Source organism: Magnolia sinica, chromosome 4 (assembly GCF_029962835.1).
Source record: "Magnolia sinica isolate HGM2019 chromosome 4, MsV1, whole genome shotgun sequence".
Lineage (NCBI taxonomy): Eukaryota > Viridiplantae > Streptophyta > Magnoliopsida > Magnoliales > Magnoliaceae > Magnolia > Magnolia sinica.
This window is the reverse complement of record NC_080576.1, coordinates 76708839-76729531: the sequence shown is the minus strand read 5'-3', so window position 1 is coordinate 76729531 and position 20693 is coordinate 76708839. Positions and strand designations below refer to the sequence as shown.

At 37.7% G+C, this 20693-nt stretch overlaps 1 protein-coding gene and 2 long non-coding RNA genes across 5 annotated transcripts; 1 reads left to right on the top strand and 2 right to left on the bottom strand.

Moving 5' to 3' along the window:
* The first annotated feature begins 3309 nt into the window (after nt 1-3309).
* Nucleotides 3310-4614, top strand: LOC131244171 (auxin response factor 9-like). The gene is made up of 5 exons (XM_058243819.1): nt 3310-3325; nt 3424-3507; nt 3544-3827; nt 3917-4104; nt 4205-4614. Exons 1-5 carry the CDS (start codon nt 3310-3312, stop codon nt 4326-4328), a joined length of 696 nt encoding a protein of 231 aa, XP_058099802.1. The 3' UTR covers nt 4329-4614.
* A 3612-nt stretch (nt 4615-8226) lies between these two features.
* On the bottom strand, nt 8227-9533 carry LOC131244551 (uncharacterized). Of its 2 annotated transcripts, XR_009170377.1 has the most exons (4): nt 9388-9533; nt 9039-9225; nt 8774-8973; nt 8227-8528 (listed from the first exon to the last, which is right to left on the bottom strand). It is a non-coding gene; the product is annotated as an uncharacterized LOC131244551 (long non-coding RNA). The 2 variants fall into 2 exon arrangements; XR_009170376.1 differs by having other exon boundaries at nt 8227-8973.
* Nucleotides 9534-10391: 858 nt separating this feature from the next.
* On the bottom strand, nt 10392-12033 carry LOC131244549 (uncharacterized). Of its 2 annotated transcripts, XR_009170375.1 has the most exons (6): nt 11842-12033; nt 11662-11769; nt 11199-11563; nt 11048-11095; nt 10691-10927; nt 10392-10634 (listed from the first exon to the last, which is right to left on the bottom strand). It is a non-coding gene; the product is annotated as an uncharacterized LOC131244549 (long non-coding RNA). The 2 variants fall into 2 exon arrangements; XR_009170374.1 differs by having other exon boundaries at nt 10691-11095; nt 11842-12032.
* Nucleotides 12034-20693: the final 8660 nt, after the last annotated feature.

The following is a 20693-nucleotide window of genomic DNA, read 5'->3' as shown; positions in this document are numbered from 1 at the left end:
ACTCACCACAGATCGACAGAAGAAACTAATCCCTCGGAAACAATGGCAATCATTGGCAACAAGGAGATCATTAACAAAAAAAAAAAAAAAAAAAAAAAAAAAAAAAAAAAAAAAAAAACAAACAAACAACTAGGATACATGTGGGTTACCTTTTCTTTTTTCTTTTTTCCTTTTTTTTTTTTAAAAAAAACTTTTTGATAAGAAAGATTTTCTCTATTGCTACGGATTATCGGTGGCCATGACCTCTATAGCTATGGATTTAACCCGTAGCAAACCTTTAAAGAGCTACGGTACCAATGGCTACGGTCGTACTGTGGAGCTAGTTATATTTAGCTACGGATTTTATCCGTAGCTTTTGAGAATGTAGCTGTGGCCAGCACAACCGTCAATAAAGGCCCTGGCCACCGGTAAAGCCTTTACCGACCAAGGCTTTACCGGCTGTTAGCTGACCGAGGGCAAAGGATTTTCCGGCGGTTTTCTGGGCCTTTGCCAGCGGTCTTTGTGAGCTCCATGGGGTTTTTTATTTCAAGAACTCCCTATAAGAGGTGTTGCAGTTTCCAACAAACTTTTTTATTATTATTAAATCAAACTAGTTTTGAACAAACTCACTCCAGTTTTGGTGTTTTTAAACAATGATTGTCGTGAGATATGAAGAGGCACAGCCTCACTCACACCAAATTGTCACTTATTGGTTATAATAAAGAGATATAAAGGAAAAATTCATAAATTGGAGATAATGAATAAAAAATTAAACTAGAGAGTTGAGGCTATTGGTAGGGATTTTTATCATCACTACAAGAAAGTAGGCCTTTAGCCTCAATTTTTTAGCCTCGGTACAAAAAAAAAAAAAAAAAAAAAAAAAAAAAAGAGGCTAAATGTGCTTTTTATCATCGGTTATAAAGGAACTGAGGTTAAAAGTTCATTTTTTGCCTCGGTCGGTGAGAAACTGAGGCCAAAAGTCTTCCCTTTTACTTCAGTTGGTGAACAACTGAGGTCAAAAGTCTGCCCTTTTACCTCGGTTAGTGAATAACTGAGGCCAAAAGTCTGTCCTTTTGCCTCGGTTGGTAAGCAACTGAGGCCAAAAGTCTGCCCTTTTGCCTCACTTGGTGAGCAACTGAGGCTAAAAGTATACCCTTTTGCCTCGGTTGGTGAGCAACGGAGGCCAAAAGTCTGCCTTTTTGCCTCTGTTGGTGAGCAACCAAGGCTAAAAATCTACCCTTTTGCCTTGGTTGGTGAGCAACTAAGGCCAAAAGTCTGCCTTTTGCCTCGATTGGTGAGAAACTGAGGCCAAAAGTCTGTTCTTTTGTCTCGGTTGGTGAGCAACCGAGATTAAAAGTCTGTCCTTTTGCCTAGGTTGGTGAGCAATTGAGGCCAAAAGTCCGTCATTTTGCCTCGAAGCCAAAAGTCTACCCTTTTGCTTCGGTTGGTGAGCAATTGAGGCCAAAAGTCTACCCTTTTGCCTTGATTGGTGAGCAACTGAGGCCAAAAGTCTGTCCTTTTGCCTCGGTTGGTGAAAAACTGAGGCAAAAAGTCTACCCTTTGTCTCGATTGGTGAGCAACTGAGGCAAAAAAAATTTGTCTTTTTCCCTCAGTTGGTGAGCAACCGAGGCCAAAAGTGTATCATTTTGCCTCGGTTGGTGAGAAACTGAGGCTAAAAGTTTGCCCTTTTGTCTCGGTTAGTGAGCAACTGAGGCCAAAAGTCTACCCTTTTGCTTCGGTTGGTGAGCAATTGAGACTAAAAGTCTGCCCTTTTGCCTCGGTTGATGAGAAACTAACGTCAAATGTCTACCCTTTTACCTTAGTTGTGAGTAACCGAGGCCAAAAGTCAAGTTAACTTTTTTAGCCTTAGTTGAGGATCCAAGGGTGAGTAATCTGGACCATTGCTCTTATGGACCTTGTCATGGACTCATGGATGGCAAAGATTTGGAGATCCTAACCCTTCTATCAACGGCACAATTACACGATAATGTAAAGAAATTAAAATCAATGGTTTTACTCTCAATAGAAAGTAGTCCACAGATCAAAGGATTGGGACTTCCAATTTTAGAGACTTGGAGAATCTGCATCCATCGCGGGGCCAGTATGGATGAAAGAATTGCCCGTTCATGATGAAAGAATCACACCAACAAGGTGATCCTACGGATGATGAGGACCATGAGAAATGGAAGGTTATGATCGAGCAGAGAAACAAAATCAGTCAAATATCTATTTAGTAGGCCCCACCATCGATTTCTTATGACTCCGACGAAGCCCTTTAGTTGGATATTTTCAGCGTATTGTACATCCATGTTGGATCACAGCATACTAACGGTCTGGATTACCAAAACATGGATCCAAGACTTGGAATTGAAAACCCATGTATACAGTGCAAAGATGGGGGCCACGTACGATAGGTGTTGGAAGATGAGCATAGCCGTCCAAACAGCGACCGAGGATTGATAGAATATTGGATCTGGGGTCAATTTTCAATTAGGTTGTCAAGGGGCTGGGTTAGGGCCGGGCCGTGATTTGTCCAAGCTCGGTCACAACACTTCTACTACTAATACAAGACTGTCCTGATCTCTCACTCTCTCATCAATTCCTTGAAAGAACAAAAAGAAAAGAAAAAAAAAAATCAAAATCAAAAGCGTTCGTATTTCGATCAGACAAGGCGAGCAATTCAATCTCTTTTCCTCGTTTTGGATCTTCGATTGGAGGAATCGAATCGAAGAAGAAGCTCGATCTTACAGGTATTCTTGTTAGCATTCTCTTTTTCTTTTGAATGTGCTTAGTGAGATTCTGCTGCGTTTTTCTTATTTTTTTTATTATCTGAAGCTTTTTTCCGAATCGGTTTGAATCGGATTATTTACGGATCTTTGCATGATTTCTTAGTTCTTTATCGGAATCGCTCTGTTTTCGCTTCGATCTCCCGATGGGAAGTCGAATTTCCTTTTGATTTTCTTGCATGCTATGATTTGATGCTTCCTTCAGATCTGTTTGAGGAATTCGCTCAGTAGAAGCTTCGGTTTTCCGATCCGTTCTTGAAGGGATTTCTCTCCCCCCCCCCGATCGTTTCGAGAAAGATCGATATCTTCCCATAAAAGACAATCAGATCTCAGGATTTTGTTTATTTAGGTTAATCAAGTTTTTACTTTGACGAGCTTGATTAAGCTCGTAATTAATAATTAGATCTCAGGGTCGGTAGCTTCCGAGATCCTGTTGCAGCTAAGATTTCTGCTTTCAGGTAATTCGAAAGCTCTAAAACACTCTTTCTTTGAAGGATTCCTCTCTCTGTATGCCGATACTTCTTGTTGGATCTCTTTTCAGCGGATGATTTCATTTGATTGTACCTTTTATTTTGAGGATTTTGATGAAATCTCTAAAATACTTGATTTCTAGCGAGTTTATCTCGTTCTCGATCTTTATTTTTTCTGTTATTTGCAGCGATTTTGATTTCTGTTGTTGTTTTCATTTTCCCGGCTTTTGTTCTTTCAGATCCTGAAGAGAAATTTCTTTCTCGAGCGAATCGTTCCTTCTTTCACGATTGATTTTCGCATTTGGCAGAGGAGGGAAAGAGGCCCGAGGCTCGTAACGGGTGTCGGTTGTTTGGAATCAAGCTGATTGACAACTCGAACATTTCGCCAGCAACTGCGAGAACATTGCCCAGTCCAGTTAAGATCTCCACTGCTATAACAAATGATGAATTTGTTAAGGCTACCGCATCTGCCGCTGATTCCGATCAGCAGTCAGGACTTTCAAAGGCTTCGAAAGGGAGAAGGCAAGGTTTACAGATATCCCCAAAGGAGGTCCTGAGCAAGCATAGTAGTTCAACAAGGAGTCCAACCAAGGTAACTCTTGATTTTAATGGAAAGTTACGTAGATATATCATTTGCCTGATCTTACATCATTCTTGGATTTCATGTTTGGTGCTTGAAAGGTTCACATGCAAGGGATTGCAGTTGGGAGAGCCGTGGACCTAACTGTGATGGAGGGCTATGATGAACTGATAATGGAGTTGGAGTGTATTTTTGAGATCCACGGTGAGCTTCATTACCGCAACAAATGGGAAGTTGCCTTCACTGACGATGAAGACGATATGATGCTTGTGGGCAATGATCCATGGCCGTAAGCATCTGCAGCTAACCATCCACCTTGAATCGGGTCACTTCAGATTCTCAAAATAACATGCTGAGAGTTCTCACTCACTGTGTGGTTTTTTCTGCAGGGAATTCTGCAAGGTGGCAAAAAAGATTTTCATTTATATATGTGAAGAAGTGAAGAAGATGAATCCAAGAAACAAGCTTCTCTCAACAGTCGAGGGGACTGCAAGATTCAGAGCTGAAATCTGAGACATAAATTTGTGGTGACCGTTCGTTCTCCATTTTCCTTCTCCATTGGGAGAGGAGATTAGAGAGGGGCAAGGACGTGGGCAGTGGCTAATATCGAGCTTATGGAAGAGCAGACGTCACTAAAACTGGCTTCAGATGAAAATCTTGAGTTGAAAGCTCACATGGAAGATCTGTTGGTGACGAAAAATTTCATTGAGGAGTTGATGGAGAAAGGTAAGCTAATTGAAAGGCTGGAAGAAGAACTTATTGAAATGAGTGATTCACTGGACAAATGAATCATAACCTTGAAGGTTTGAAGAGTGATCTGAATGAAGTTACTAAGGAAAGGGATTGCCTTGATTCTGGGGTACTTTTCTTGAAAGAGCAGCTATAAATGGCACAAGCTGTTGCTGAAGAAAATGAAGCAATTGCTACACAAACTCAACAGGTGCTTGCTGATTCTTTTTACATTACCTCATATCTGATTTTTTCCCCTACTTGTGTCATGTTTGATTCTCAATGTTTTCCCTTTCAATCTCAGATAGCTGAGGCAAGGAAGAACTGCTCCGAAGAGGAGGAGGTGAAGCTATTAGAGAAGTCTGTGGAAGAGCTAGAATATACCGTAAATGTATTGGAAAACAAGGTTAGCTCATCAATGATCAGCTCATCAATGGTTATCGGGATATATTCAGAATGTTTCCTGCATTAGCTTTAATTCACTTAATAGTTTTCTTAAGTAACTTTTACTTTCCATTTCTTTTAGGTGGAGCTTATCAAAGGAAAGGCTGAAAGGCAACAATTGCAGAGAGAGAGAGGAGCTAGAAGGGGACCATACTGAAACAGTTCATGTGGAAGGCTATGTGGCAGTTCATGTGCATTTGTATTTTGTTTTGAAAACTTTAAATAGACAATTAATTGTTTTGTTGATATTGTGCCGATTGTTGTCTTGATGAATATTAAATGGGTGAAATATGCACAGGTTCAATCATTTGTTGATTATGATATTGTTAGCTTTGGTTGATAGAGAAATGAGGTCAAAAACCGAATTTAGCCTCGGTTGATGCCAAAAGAGGCTAAATCCATCTTTAGTCTTGATTTTACCTCAGTTACATAAACTGAGACTACAACTCCCGTGGCTAAATGCTTCAGTTTCAGTTGTTGAGAACTGAGGTTAAAAATAGTTTTACCTTCGGTTGGAGGCAACTAAGGCTAAATTTGGATTTAGTCTCAGTTGGAAACAATGGAGGCAAAAATTTTGATTTAGCCTCATTTCGAGAAAACTGAAGCTAAAAAGATTCTTTTAGCCTCACTTGAAGAACCGAGACTATAGAAGTCATTTTAGCCTCGGTTGCTAAAACTGAGGCTAAAACCTTTAGCCATAGAGGTTTCAACCTCGGTTTGGATAAATGAGACAAAACTAAGGCTAAAGGCTTTAGCTTCAGTTTTTAACATTTTTAGCTATAGTTTTGAACCGAGATTAAAGCCCCATTTTCTTGTAGTGCATACTAATAATCGGGATGTTTCCATTAAGAACATTAGTCAAGCATAGCTGAGACACGCATTAAAACAAAGTGCACCACATTACAAAGGCATATAATTAATATAGATTTAGATATACATTTCAAATTGTGGTTTGACATAGGTCTTTAATTAAATTCATGAGAAATACTCTTAATTCTAAGGTGAAAACCAAGAGAACATTATTTTTGTTGAGATGTGGAGCCACATCTGGACAGGGCTGCTCGACCAGTCGAGTGGGCTGCTCGACCAGTTGACTAGGCTGCTTGACCAGTCGAGGGCTCGCTCAACTCAAAGTCTAGCGAGTTGCAGTTTTTTGGGTCTGAGGTGCTCGACTGGTCGAGGCGCATGCTCGACCAATTGACGGTCCGCTTAACCAGTCGAGGAGCTTGCTCGACCAGTCGAGATTACGCAAATTTGTTTGCGGATTTATGCGGATTGCGTAAATTTGATGCGGTTTTCGTAAAGGTGCAAAAGAGAAGTTGCCTAAACTATAAATAGGGGTCCCTAGGGCTATTCTAAGGCCATGGGAGGTATTCTGAGGTGTATGCAAAGGATTTTTTCTATACATCTAAGGGGAAGAGGTTAGTATGTTGCTTGTAATCTCATTTTTCTTCATAGTAGAAGTTTACACCAGTGATTTTTTACCCTTATTGGGGTTTTTCCACGTATATTCTGTCTTATGGTTTGTTTAGAATACTTAGATTATTCTTCTATATTATATTTCTTTCTGTTTATTGTTTGTGGGTGAGACCGGAGATTGGATCTCGGTTCACTGTGTTGTTGGCGTGCTGTGCAACAACTGGTATCAGAGCTATTGGTTTAGTTCAAGTGAGAGCAATGACGGAATAAGAGAAGACTAGAATTAAGAAGTTTGATGGTTCAAACTTTGCCTTCTGGAAGATGCAAATGGAGGATTATCTTGTATCAAAAGGACCTTTATATTCCTCTAGGAGGAAAAGAAAAGAAATCAAAGAAGATGACAGATGATGAATGGTCTTTATTAGATCGGAAGGCTTTAGGAACGATCCGACTCTCTTTGTCTAAAAGCATCACCTTCAATATATCCAAGATGAAGATCACAAAAGAATTAATGGAAGTCCTAACTACGATGTATGAAAAACCTTCAGCGTCCAACAAGGTTCATCATATGAAACAACTATTCAACATGAAGATGTCAAATGGTGGGAGCGTGGTTGAACATCTAAACGAGTTCACAATCATGAGCTAATTGGAATCCGTTAGCATCACTTTTGAGGACAAGGTCAGGCGTTATTGATCTTGTCCAATTTGTCAGACAGTTGGGATGGTTTGGTGATTGTTGTGAGCAATTCTTCAGTGTTGACAAAATTGAAGTTCGATGATGTGGCTAGTCTAATTCTCAGTGAAGAATCTAAAAGAAAAACATCATGAGTTTCAGGGAATTCAGAGAATGCTCTAAACGTTTAAGGAAGATAAAGATCGCTGAAAAAATGAGGCAATAAATACAGACGCTCTAAATCAAGGAAGAAGTCCAAGGGACCGAAAGACTGAAGGGGCACATGAAACGTGATTACATGGTGCTTAAGAAACAAGAAGGAAGCTCTAAAGGCGGGAATGATTCAGTGAATCTATCTGAGAAGAGTGACACAGAGGCGTTGATCTTATCTCTTGATGCGAGGAATGAGTCTTGAGCCATAAAATCGGGTGTTTTGTTACATGCCACTTCGTGTAAGGAAGTTCTGCGTGATTATGTGTAAGGTGACTTCAGGAGAGTCTACCTGGGTAATGATGAGCCGTGCAGTATTGTTGAAAAGGAAGACGTTCATATAAGTTAGAAAGAGGGAACGGTTTTGAAATTGAAGAATATCAGACATGTACTGAGTTTGAAATAGAACTTAATCTCAACGGGGCAGTTGGCCAATACCAGATATATGACGAGATCACTATAAAAAAAGTAGACCTTTACGGGCGGTCAAAACCACCAATAAAGGTCCCAAAAACCGCCGGCAAAGCATTTGCCAATAGTCAGCAAACCACAGGTAAAGGCTCAGTCAGTAAAAGGTTTACTAGCGGCCATAGTCTTTCCTGACGGTTTTTCTTACCGCCGCTATAGGGGAACTAAAATGGCGGTCGGCAGCCTTTGCCGACAGTCAGCAGATGGGGTTCCGCTCATCGTGGCATCCATGGGCACTGTTGCAGGACACTTGTCTTGATTTTTTGTGTATGGTACGTTCATGGTGCTTCTAATAATAAACGGCTCAGATCATCATACACATGCGACGTGTGTGGTACAAACATGCAGATTTACCATCGAGGTGGACAATCAGAACCGTACATTATTTAAATTAATTGTGGGACCCACCATGAATAGATCACCATCTCAAAACCAGATGGAGTCACTACAAGAAATATATGTATCAGTTGAATTCAGGCCGTTGACCAATTTCATTACAACCGTCCATTAAATGTCCACCAAACATTATAACGGCCTGAAGCACCCCTACTATAAAAATACACGAGGTTTGCAAAGCCCACACATGGTTACAGCCCTGCTTGTCTACTCCAGCACACGTGCAGGTAGACACATGTGCAGGAAATCTAAGATTTCGAAGACATGGAACACACCGTTCAGATCATCTGGCACAAAAATACCCGACCATACCATAGTTTCTCTGTAGATATACCCGACCTACATAAAAGACTGGCCAATGCATTGAGCACCTACAAAAGAAAGCACATTTTACTGTTTTAAGTTAAATGAACCATTTCAAGAAATTACAAGTTACTAAGGAAATATTATAATCCAACACCCAAATTTTCTAGAACTACCTCCCCAACTGATTTTACACAATACTGCCTGAGACCTCTTTTGACTGCCATGAAAGTCCATTCAGCAGAAACAAAACTAGATGATAAACAAGCAGCATCCAAACAGGGCAAGAATTGGGTCTAAATAAGTAGTCTACCTTGAATGAAGATAAAGTTGGCATTGACTTTCATCATCAAGGAAAAATCTGTGAAGTACTAAAGATCAGTTCCAAAGTAGAGCTTGCATCAGGCACAATAGATGCTAAAAAATTCCATAAACTAAATCCTATGAGAAAACATCATAGTAGTACTCGACTTTAGGACAATTTCCACGGATGGAAAACCAACGACAGAGGAGCTTAGAGAATATCTCTGGAAGCCAGTTACAGGATAGTTGCGGGCTTAAATGGTAGAGACATAGACCTGATAAAATTTATGTCAAGGCAACAACAGACCAATTAACAGAGCTCTCATTCTATGTACACAATAGATGCACATAGTAAATAGCTTGTTTCTTTACCTTATCATTTGTATCAGCGCTTGTTGTTAAGATTTTAAAGAAACTTGATAGTGCGGGATTACCTTCGAATCTTTTTGGAGATACACCATACTGTAATAGAAGTTCAAAAAATCAACCAAATTAAGGCACACTGGACTGGACTTTTAAAAACATATGCATGCCCCTTGTAAAATAAAGAAACTAGTTCTCAATTAAATAAATGCAGAAATGGTAAATGTGGTAATGAAATAGCTCAAAGAACCGGTTCGATACCTGCAAGAGCAAACCCATAGCAATTGAGAAGCAAGTATGCACGGCTCAACCCGTAATGATAAGAGTGCACACTGCAATGCAGCAAAGAGCACTAAAACTGTAAAAAGAAAAACAAGAACCAGCCAATTATCTTCAATGCAAGTTCCAGCTCATAGATAAGCAGACATATATTGGAAAAACAAGTCAAAATAAACTAACATTGCCCTTCAATGAACAAGAATTTTCTGCATTAAAAGAAAGCAATTTGAACAAAACCAACATAACAAGAGACAACTACATACCACGCAAGCACAAAAATTCTTACATTAGCTCATGAAATGTATGCATTTCATTTGGAAAAACAAAACATTTGTCTGTAGCCGAAATGCAAAGCAATGAGTGTCAGCTTAAAATCCTTCTCTAATATTGAAAGTTTAGCCTGTATGCACAAAACATAAGCCATGAGTGGTTTCTTATCAATTGAAAATAACGAGTACATGGAGAACTCAATATAATACAAATGATCTGGTTACCCAACGGCTGTTACGAAGTATTTGGTCACCTGTAAATCATTATCCAGCAACCCACTAAACCTGGATGAGCATTCATGTCAACCAATCAAAGAATAATCTGCCAGGTAGACTTATTAACAGGCCTTATGTTCCCACTTTAAGATGGAGCCATCCCGCGTCGGCTGTAGCTAGCCTATCAGTCATTCCAAATCCGACATCGAGATTAATTTAAGGTTTCGAGAACTTACATCCACCTCACTCTTATAGACAAGTAGTCCTGATGAAAATGCATCTACACTATAAGAAGGGAAAAAATAAAAAATAAAAAATTATATAGCTGCACCAATACGGTCTAGTATGAACGGCTGCCTACGTACCCAATATTCGGAATATTGGGATCAAGCCATTACGTAGTTCTTAATATTTAAATCAGAACATTTTACAAATAAGCAGAGAAAAAATCAAAACAAATCATATGTACTTCTGTTGCGCATAAGAAGATGAAAAGCTGAGACAAATCACAACATAAATCTCTGAGTTAGTTTGAATACTAATAGTTTCACATATATACAATTTGCATTGCAATATTAAAAAAATATATATACTAACATGAAACAAACATTAGTTGTCACAACCAACTGCCAAAATCATTTTTTTTTTAAAAATAACAAGAGAAAGAGAGAGAGAGAGAGAGAGAGAGAGAGAGAGAGAGAGAGAGAGATCCCTCCATTTAGCTCAATCCATAGCTGTCACAACCTACAAAAAGAAATTAGTCTCATCGAAGTCTTAGCAAAAAAAAAAAAAAATCTTACCAAACAACGACAATCAGGCCAACAAATACTTGTTCCAGCCGCATCTCCAATTGTTCTATATCGTCTATAGGGTCTCATCGAAGTCTCTTTACGTACAATTGCCACCTAAATATATACTTTCCAAAAACCATTTCCAAGTGGGAACCCGCTTACTTTTGTGAGCAGATCCTTACTTAAGACAATTCCTCTAGCAACAGTAACCCCACGGATACTAGTAAGAAGAACTTCGATCATGTCCTACAAATAAAATTTACTATTTAACACAATACATTGCATCATTTGTATACCACATCTAATTAAGAACACAATAATCTCAAAACATAATAAAAGAACTATTCAATTGGTGTGAAAATTTACCCTGGTACTACTGCAAGTCGTAGTTTTTCCCTTTTTTGCTAAGTGTCCCTACAAATGATAAATCAATGTCAATCATCATATACTGACTAAACTCTATATAATATAGGACATAAAACACATGTAGATATATGCATATATATCATATAATTACCTAGCTTGATGATGAGGCCGGTTGGTTTGGGTTGAGATTAGCTGAATTCTCTGATACTGTGGATTTCAGATTTGTCCTATAGGATATCAGCGGCACCTAGATTCTTTAAAAGATGAAAATTTTAATTTTAGGGATGATACTTCAATCTGCAGTCCCTCATATTCTTCATTTCTACTCTGAGCAACGTAGGTAATTCTTCGTTGGCTAGGTGTTGTTCCCCACAAATCAGTCGGAGTGGGGCCTAACCCATAAGTGCGGACTCAGCCATGTCGATCTTCTCCCATTACTTGAGAAAATAAGTCATTCCTTCCTGTGTTATTCTGTGAGGTATTGGGCTGCTAAGAAATTCATTCATTAAGTTGTTCCTGCAATAGAAAAAATATTGGTTTAGATTGTACAACAATAAATGAGAGATTTTTTTTTTAAAAAGTATAAAACATAACAATTAGATGCATAGATATACCATTACTCTTAATGAAGCCTCATCCACAGGCCTACCACTCTTGCACGTATGGGTCAATATAAACACATCTGCCCAGCTTGGATCCTCGCCACTAGACGTTTTCTTCCTCTATCATTATGTAAACAAGTTATATATAAGAAATAGACCAACATAGTCGATCGAGTGATTAAGAAAATTTACCTCTTCCTCACATATCCGTGCAAAGCTCTTTGTGCTTGCAGCATGGCTGATTAATTGTCTTTTTCAATTCTCTAAATTTATCTTAGTACGAGCCTATATGTGAACACACCAACAGAGTAAATTATAAGATATCAATGAAAGATTATTGTGTAATTCAAAAACATAAAGTAATCAATAATTACTTATTACATACATTCCTCTCTTCAGAGTTCCAAAACTGAATGAGTGCTTTCCAATGATCCTCTTTGACCCGCTCATCAAGGTCCGTGAACCTCTCCTCATCAATCTCATGAGGAGAATAGTAGAGTTTTTTCAGTTCACATTTCCAATCCTTCCATTTTCTACCAATTGATTGTAACACCCACTTCTTTACATCCGCGTGAAACTCAAACTTGGACTGCATCACATGTTAAAACCAGACAATCACATAATGAACAAAAAATGAAAAAAAAAATTTGAAAAATGAAAAAAAGAAAGCATTGTCACCATTACCATAACAAGTCCCAACATATCATCCTTCTTCTCATTTGGCACTACCCTCCAATCAGTAAATGTAAAGGGTGCATATTCCCCATTGCGTGCTATAGTCTCCAGGAAGTTTGTCAACCTATTAACATTGTCACTAATGGGTTGTCCTTTAGTGTTGATGGGAATGGGAATGCGTTGTCCTTCACGCATCTTCCAAACTTCGAGGCATCGTGTGCGGCCTCTCTTTTTTATCGCACCCTGTGAATCTGTTAAAATAACAACATTAATATGGATACTCGTATAGTTCCTTAGCATAAAAACACATGAAATAATCGATACATAACATACTACTAGAGGGACCCGTTTAGCCTAGGTCACTTGAGGCTGGCTAGGTCTCGCGTCAGTCATAGGTCCTATCGATCGCCTAGCCTTACGTTTAATGCACCTCATGTCTAACACCTGTATATGTCTAGCAATATGACAGTATGACAATAAAATATTCTTCATCTTTAGTTAATGAAAAGACATTTGAATTTCTTTTTCATATATCAGGGCGATATGGTACATAAGAAATCAATTATTATACATAATGTCATCTCCATCGGGATCATAAAAATCGGTATCATTTGTTTGGTCCTCTACCATCTTTTGGGCAAGTAGTAAAGGTGTGACAATTGTTGTACCATCGATATCTATCCTTTCCCAACTAATACTGTCATCACTCGATTCCTCCAAACTTTGATCATTGAATGACGAACTCTCTAAGTTGGTGTCAACATCATCTGCAGACTCTTCCCCACGCATCTCAAACAAATCCCTAGGTTTCATCCTCACTACAACATGCCAATCTTTCTCGACGGAGTCTTTCACATAGAACACCTGCTCAACTTGAGATGCGAATATAAATGTTTCATCAAACAACTGTTGACCAGTATGGCATAGCCGTTTTAAATTCACGAGCGTGAACCCAAACTTATCCTTCTTCACACCTCTGCCCTGAGATAGAACATCAACCCAATCACACTTAAATAATACAACCTTTCGATCACCACAATATTCCAGTTCAATGATGTCTGTCAAGACAACATAGTAAGTTGCATCTCCTACAATAGGATTTTTGTCATTGACACTTACAAAGCTTGATGTCTTTGCAGTCACCACAACTCCACTATGTTGAGCTTTTCTTTTCTTCTCTTGATCTTTAGTGTGAAACCTGAAGCCATTTACTATAAAACCTTCATATCTTCTTGCCATATTAAGACCTCGAGCTTGCCATCTAAGGTCTTCTGAGACCTGCTCATTCTTCACATAACGCAACTATTCAACCTATTCGAATATATAAAAAAAATGTTAAAACAGAAGCACGTGTCTAGACAATGAAAATAAATGAACATGAACATGTCAGTCAACTTATTGCATCGATTACTTACATGATTGCTAAACCATTCATGAAATGTTTCATTATGAATGCGTTCTATATCCCTTAGCTGTGTATGGAGATTCTTCTACTTAACAACATTCATGTGTTCTCTGTATATAAATTGGTTCTAGTAAGAAACAGTGGGAAGTTATTTTCCACATGTATAAATTAAGTTTCATAGTTATCTTACTCAAGAAATGGGATGAGTGCGCTTTTGTTAAACAGAACATATCGATGTGTTTGTGTAAATGCAACTTTATCCAGTACACAATCTTTAGCCTTCCCTAATGCACAACCTATTCGTGAAAAAATAGATGATTGTTCTGTAAGGGTGTTACCATAATCATCATTCTGTATTGGTCAGTTAAACCTTATCTATACATTATGCAAGTACCTTGAACAGAAAGTTAAGCATTCTTCTGCCAAGTACCCTTCTGTAATTGAACCCTCAGGCTAACTTCTATTATGTACATAGGACTTCAGTATGTGTAGGTACCTATGATCACCAATATTAAACAGTTTAGAAATATATGGTTGATTAGCATGACTGGAATAACATGAAAAATAAATTTAATTTATAAATATTAGCACGCACCTCTCGATGGGGTACATCCATTGGTATTGTACCAGTCCTGCTAGTTTGGCGTCACCCGCTAAATGAATAGGCAAATGCACCATAATATCAAAAAATGTCGGTGGAAAGATCTTTTCTAGATGGCAAAGTGTTAGGACAATTCGAGATTCCAGTTGGTCGAAATCTTTTACTCAGACTACTTTGGAACATAATTCCCTAAAGAAACTGCTCAATTCAAGCAAAGTTGAGCTCACACGCTGAGGAAGTGTTGTTCATATCGCCAATGAAAGTATTTGTTGCATCATAACATGACAATCATGACTCTTGAGTACTAAAATCTTGTGCTCTTTGAGATGCACACATCGTGAAATATTGGCTACATAACCATCTAGAACTTTCACCTGCTTCAAAACTTTGCAGAAATCATCATTCTCACTCGATGACATAGAAAAGCATGTAGGTGACAAATATATTTTATTTGATGAGAGCTGTCTTGGGTGTAATGTTTGTCTTATACCCATATCTTACATGTCAAGACATGCCTTCATATTGTCCTTTGTTTTTCCTTCGATGTTCAACAATATCTCAAGCACATTGTCACATACATTCTTTTCAATATGCATCACGTCCAGATCGTGACGCAATAGATTATGCTCCCAATACGACAAATCAAAGAAAATGCTCTTCTTTTTCTAATTATATCTTTCTTCCTCATTGTCTTCTCATCTTCTCATGCCCATGACTGCCTACAGTCTTCTTCCCAGAGGTGACATTAATTCCTTGCAACTAGCGGAGTTGGCGCCTCACAAAATTCTTCCGTGCCATCAAAGGATCTGCTATCAGTTCTAAACTTATGATCAGGTTCCAAGAATCGACAATGACCCATATAACAAAACTTTCGACCATGTTTTAACCATTTAGATGAAGTGTCTTTATTGCAACAAGGACAAGCAAGGCATCCTTTAGTGCTTCATCCAGACAAGTTTGCATATGCAGGAAAATCAATAATAGTCCACAACAATGCCACGCGCATTCGAAATATCCCATTGCTTGAGGCATTATAAGTGTCTATGCCAACCTCCAACAATTCCTTCAGCTTATTTATCAGAGGTTGCATATATACGTCGATATTATTACCAGGTCCAGAAGGTCCAGGAATAAGTAAGGACAACATAAGATATGGTTGCTTCATGTACATCTATGGTGGTAGGTTACATGGTATCAGAACAATAGGCCATGTGCTATGGGCAATACTCATTGTCCGGAATGGATTGAAACTGTCGGCTGCTAACCCGAGTCTAACATTGCGTCCGTCCGAAGAAAATATCGGGTGGTCATGGTCAAAAGTTTTCCACATTGGGAAGTCAGCAGGATGCCTTAATATTCCATCATTGGTGTGACTCTCGAAATGTCATTTCATAGAAGAATCTGTTTTTGATGACATGAACAATCTCTATAACCTTGGTTTCAAGGGAAAATGACATAATATCTTAGCTGAAATTTTTCGATCTTTTGTTGATGAAGAAGTTGCCTCGTCATCTGACTGATGTTCAACCGTTTTCCATTTACAAGCACCACGCCTCCTTCCAATACAACATACAATCATTAGGACAATCATCAATTTTGTCATATTTCAAGCCTAAGTCCCCAATGATCTTCTTGGTTTCATACAAAGACTTTGGCAAAGTTTCACCCTCAGGGAGTGCCTCCTTTAGCAGTTCAAGCAACATGGTGAACGATTTGTCACTCCATCCACTGAGGTACTTCACATGATATAATCGAATAACGAAAGATAGCTTGGTGAACTTCTTGCACCCTAGGTACAATTCCCTATCAGCGTCTTCCACCAATTTGAAAAATTGTTATACTTCGGTATTAAGCCCCGGTGTGGGTCCATATTCTGCATCACTCTCTTGACCAAATGCATCTTCCAACAATCCGTGCATATCGTCGCATGGATCCAGATCGTCACCTTCAACATTTGTAGTAGCAGGCATAAAAGAAGACGTAGCTTCTCCATAAAAATGTTAATGGGTGTAACTCGTATTAAATCCATCATACACAATATGATCGTATGCTTCTTATCGAGACAGCCAGTAGTTGTTGTTGCATTTCTTACATGGACATAGGATCCTCCTTCTATTGCTTACATTTGCAAACACAAAATCTAGGAATTTCACAACTCCACTTAAGTATTCGTTGCTCACCCTAAACCATCCAATGAAATTGGAGGACATGTCAAAAAAATGCATCTTAACCAATGGGCCATAACAACTAAAAGTTATTGAGGTACCTTGATATACGAATCCAACTCTTATCCATCACTATGCTCCTCAGCCACTTTATATACAGAGACTGAGCTTCAAATTGCATAAGTTAGAACTGAAAGCTTAACTAGAATGACTCACTTGATAATTCACTATTGTCAAATATTTAAACATCCAATAGAATCCCCAATGGTATCTCTAACAAATTGACATCCAATAGATTGTAATGCTTTCATGTTCTCATTTAAATGCCCACACCGAGAGAAATGAAGAGGTGTAATGCAGAACAAGCATGAACATTTAAATTCAGGAACCAAAAGCATTCTAATCTATCCAACCTTAAATGGTCATAACCGGATATCTCAGACGCACATCCGGGTCTGCTTCATCAATTTCGAGTTAATACATAAACACAGGCCTGTTTAAATGGCCAGGCTACCCATATTGTTGTCCATAGGAAATGGACAGCTTCGTCATGGTTATAACAGTAGTTCCCACCTTTCAGAGACCACCGCTCAATTAAATCCTAAATTAGTTACCCATCCAAGGTTGGATAGATTGTAATACTTTCATATTTCCATTTAAACATTCACGCCGAAAATCTAGCAGCATCTCCCCATGCCTCTCCAGATAAGTTGATCTTGCATTACATTCTGATTCCAAATATTTAAAGTAATGTAAAGATATTTGGCATTGGATACGAAACAGAAGAAACATATCTAGAGAGAAATGAGGAGATGGACCACGGATCAAGCATGAACATTTAAATAGATTATATGAAAGCATACTATCCATCTAACCTTGAACTGTCCAAAATGGGACAATTTGAGTGATTTCTATGCCACCAAAAACACACCATATCTATGTATGGCCACATAAAAATTCTCAAACGGGTAACTAATTATCTAACTTACAAATCACAATCACAAGTCACAATTATAAACTAATGAGTCACAATAATAATTTAAGAAAAAAATGTAATACATATAAAGCATACTGCCCAAATTTGTATTTTCCTATTGTGACTCACGTGAGCACTGGATTTGCATAAATTTTGATATGACCTTGCAAAATAAGTCAACTTAATAAACATACAAAGCATATCCATGACAACATTAAAACTGTTCTAATTGAAATTTGACAACACTCTTACTAAAGAATGATCTGTTACAAGTTAATAAAATCATTAAATGGGTTAAGACAACACTCTTACTAAAGAATGCTGTTACAAGTTAATAAAATCATTAGATGGGTTGAGACAACACTCTTACTAAAGAACGATCTGTTACAAGTTCCAGGAAACTGTGAGAAAGGAGAATGATCTATTACAAGTCAGGAGTAAGCTAAGTATCTAAGCATATCCATGACAATAGCAAATAATAAAAGATTGCATATTGACTAGAAATTAAAATTTAAAAAAAAAAAATTAAAAAGCTATAAAAGATTGCAGCTAATCAATGAAAAAATAAACATAAAAATTTTCAACTATAGCAAAGAGAACAATGTGAATAGGAAGTTACAGTCCATTACATATGTTGCGGTTTACCTTTTGCTAGGTAAATAGAGCTGCAAATATCCTGTTTAATCAAGAAGATATTAACTCTCAAATTTAAAAAATTAAAATTAAAAAAATAACTTAAAAGCTAAAAACATTCAAACAGGGGTGAGAATTCTGCTTTGAAGCCAGTGATTATTTGGGCTAGGCCAGGGTTTTTATCTTCTTAATGGCCTGAGAAGCTCACCGATCGTGACTTATTTAAACTCTCCAAGCCTCTAGTACTTGCTAGTTGACTGAGTCAGGCTAAGATCCTTAACTAGAGAGACTGAGGCTGCAACATAATAGATCAAATAGGTAAAACACTAACAACAAGTTCCATCAAGCATAAGCAAATAGGCAATAGAAATGAAAGCAGAAATGCATTAGACGCACCACACAAAACTCCAAAACTCCAAGACAGTTTAGGTACAACTACACTAGTTCTTCTTTACAAAGTCCTTATGATTGGTAAACAAGACAGTTATTTCATGTTTTAGAGGAATCATTTTGCAACCAAATGCAATCCCATTTTTCAGGTAAATGCAGTAGCAATTTTTACAAGAGATATGCTGAAGGAGACACTACAAGAAGTACAAATGTATCAAGCTTAACAAATATCAAGGCAAATCTAAACCCAAAAAAGCAATGAAAAGAAGAAACAATATCCCAGAGATGGAAATTGTAAGAAATGATGAGTACATAACTTAAAGAGAAGAAACATTCAATATGTGAAACACTTAAAGAGAAGAAACACTAAAACATGAATTTCACCAAAACAGGATACAATTATACAAAACTTTATAATTCAAACTCCAAAAAGTGGTAGCATGGTTTTGACATAAGCGTATGCAAGTGCGCCAGTGAACACATAGCTGTCTACTCTATCAAGTAATCCACTTGCATAGAAGGTGTCCATGTCTTCATCAACAACACAAGTTTTTCAGAGCTACAAATTTGTTTTTTAAATAGGCTTTATATAGGATAAGGGCTGGCAATCTGCCAGACAAAATTGATATTTTGAATAGGCCCAACCCAACCAGAACTGATACAGCCCCAGGACCAGCCTATTGACAAGGCTATGATGACAACTATGATGATTTTTCTAGCCCCAGGGCCAGCCTATTGACAGGGCCTACTTTACAAAATTTATAAAGGAGAAGTCCCATAAAAGAAGGCAGCAGAGTTTACTGTTAGCATAAAAGAGAAATGAAAAACTAGATAGTTGGAAAGGTCATCCTTACCGCATCATTCCGCAGCCCATACACCGAAAGAATGAAACAATTCTGATCTGAATCACATACCAAATAGTATCTGCAAAATAATAACTGATTAGTTATAAAGTTTCAACCCAGCCCATACTTTAGCTTTTAACTACTTTCAGTCTCTCCTAAACAAGTATTGTATGCTGTCAAGTCTAATTAAAATACATGATACCTAGATACTTCAACCTAGAGAATGCATCCATAGCGTATGATCATGTTTAACACCTCAAGTTTATGGGTAAAACCTGTAAAGTCCAAAAACCCTGTTTTATTCAGCCCCTCCAAGAGGTCACTTATAGCAGCTTTCTTGTATGACAAATTCTCTATAGTACAAAAAAGAAAAGGAAAACAATCAGTAAATTTGAAATGGTTCATTATTGGAAATGCCTATCTAGAGTCTTTGTTACTGTAGAATGCATGCGTAAGTTGGGGCGCTTACCTGTAGCCTCGCCCAAGGATGATGCCACTGATGCAACGAAAAGAAGCACAACAATATACTCAGAAAATTATAGAAATTCTACGATTTAACATGAATTAAATGCATTATTGGTCTAGTGCCCAAGATCGAATGCTTGCCTATGATGAGGTTAATTACTTTCTTTCTTTTTCCTTTTTCTTTTTTTCTTCTGTACTTTTTTTTTCTTGTTATTTTTTTCTTTATTTCTTTTTTAATAGTAAAATGAGGCTGATTACGGTGTCTAAACTTGTGTCGATGCTCCTCAAATATAAACTAAAACATGAAGAAAACTATAACAAACCTGAAAAGTAGCTATATAAGAACTTAACTGTGTAGGGGGTGTAAAACATCTTTCAACATCACTCTTTGAAATACACATGCATGCATCTATGTGCATGCCAAACATGCACACACCATGATTGCATGCTTGCACATGTATAGGAGCATAAGATGAATTATCTACACTGTCATGAACCTGAAGAATTATGTTACAACTTACAACTTACAACTTCAAAGAATACTATGAGGGTGTGTCAAAAAAAAAAAAAAAAAAAGTTCTGAGATCATTTGAAATGGATGCATGCATGTGTTTTTCTATAATCTCCTTGCTTATTAAAGTAACATAAGTAGCTAATGTCCAACAAATAATCTTCGCATAAGAAAATAAAAAAGATAGCATAAAAATACATTTAACTCCAAAGGGAGCAATACAACCAGACAGCTAGTACTTCTATTAATTGGTTAATGCATTTCATTGTGGGATAAATAAGAACACCAATACTAATGATGAAGCTAGATAAGTATATATGTAAATAAAATAAAATAAAATAAAAAAGGAAACAGGGATTGAAAGAAAGACAAACAATG

Excerpts from the sequence above, each read along its gene's own strand:
- LOC131244171 (XM_058243819.1), top strand. Across the intron at positions 3,508-3,543 it reads ATTTCTTTCTCGAGCGAATC|AGGAGGGAAAGAGGCCCGAG; the intron begins GTTCCTTCTTTC and ends CGCATTTGGCAG. Across the intron at positions 4,105-4,204 it reads GTGGGCAATGATCCATGGCC|GGAATTCTGCAAGGTGGCAA; the intron begins GTAAGCATCTGC and ends TTTTTTCTGCAG.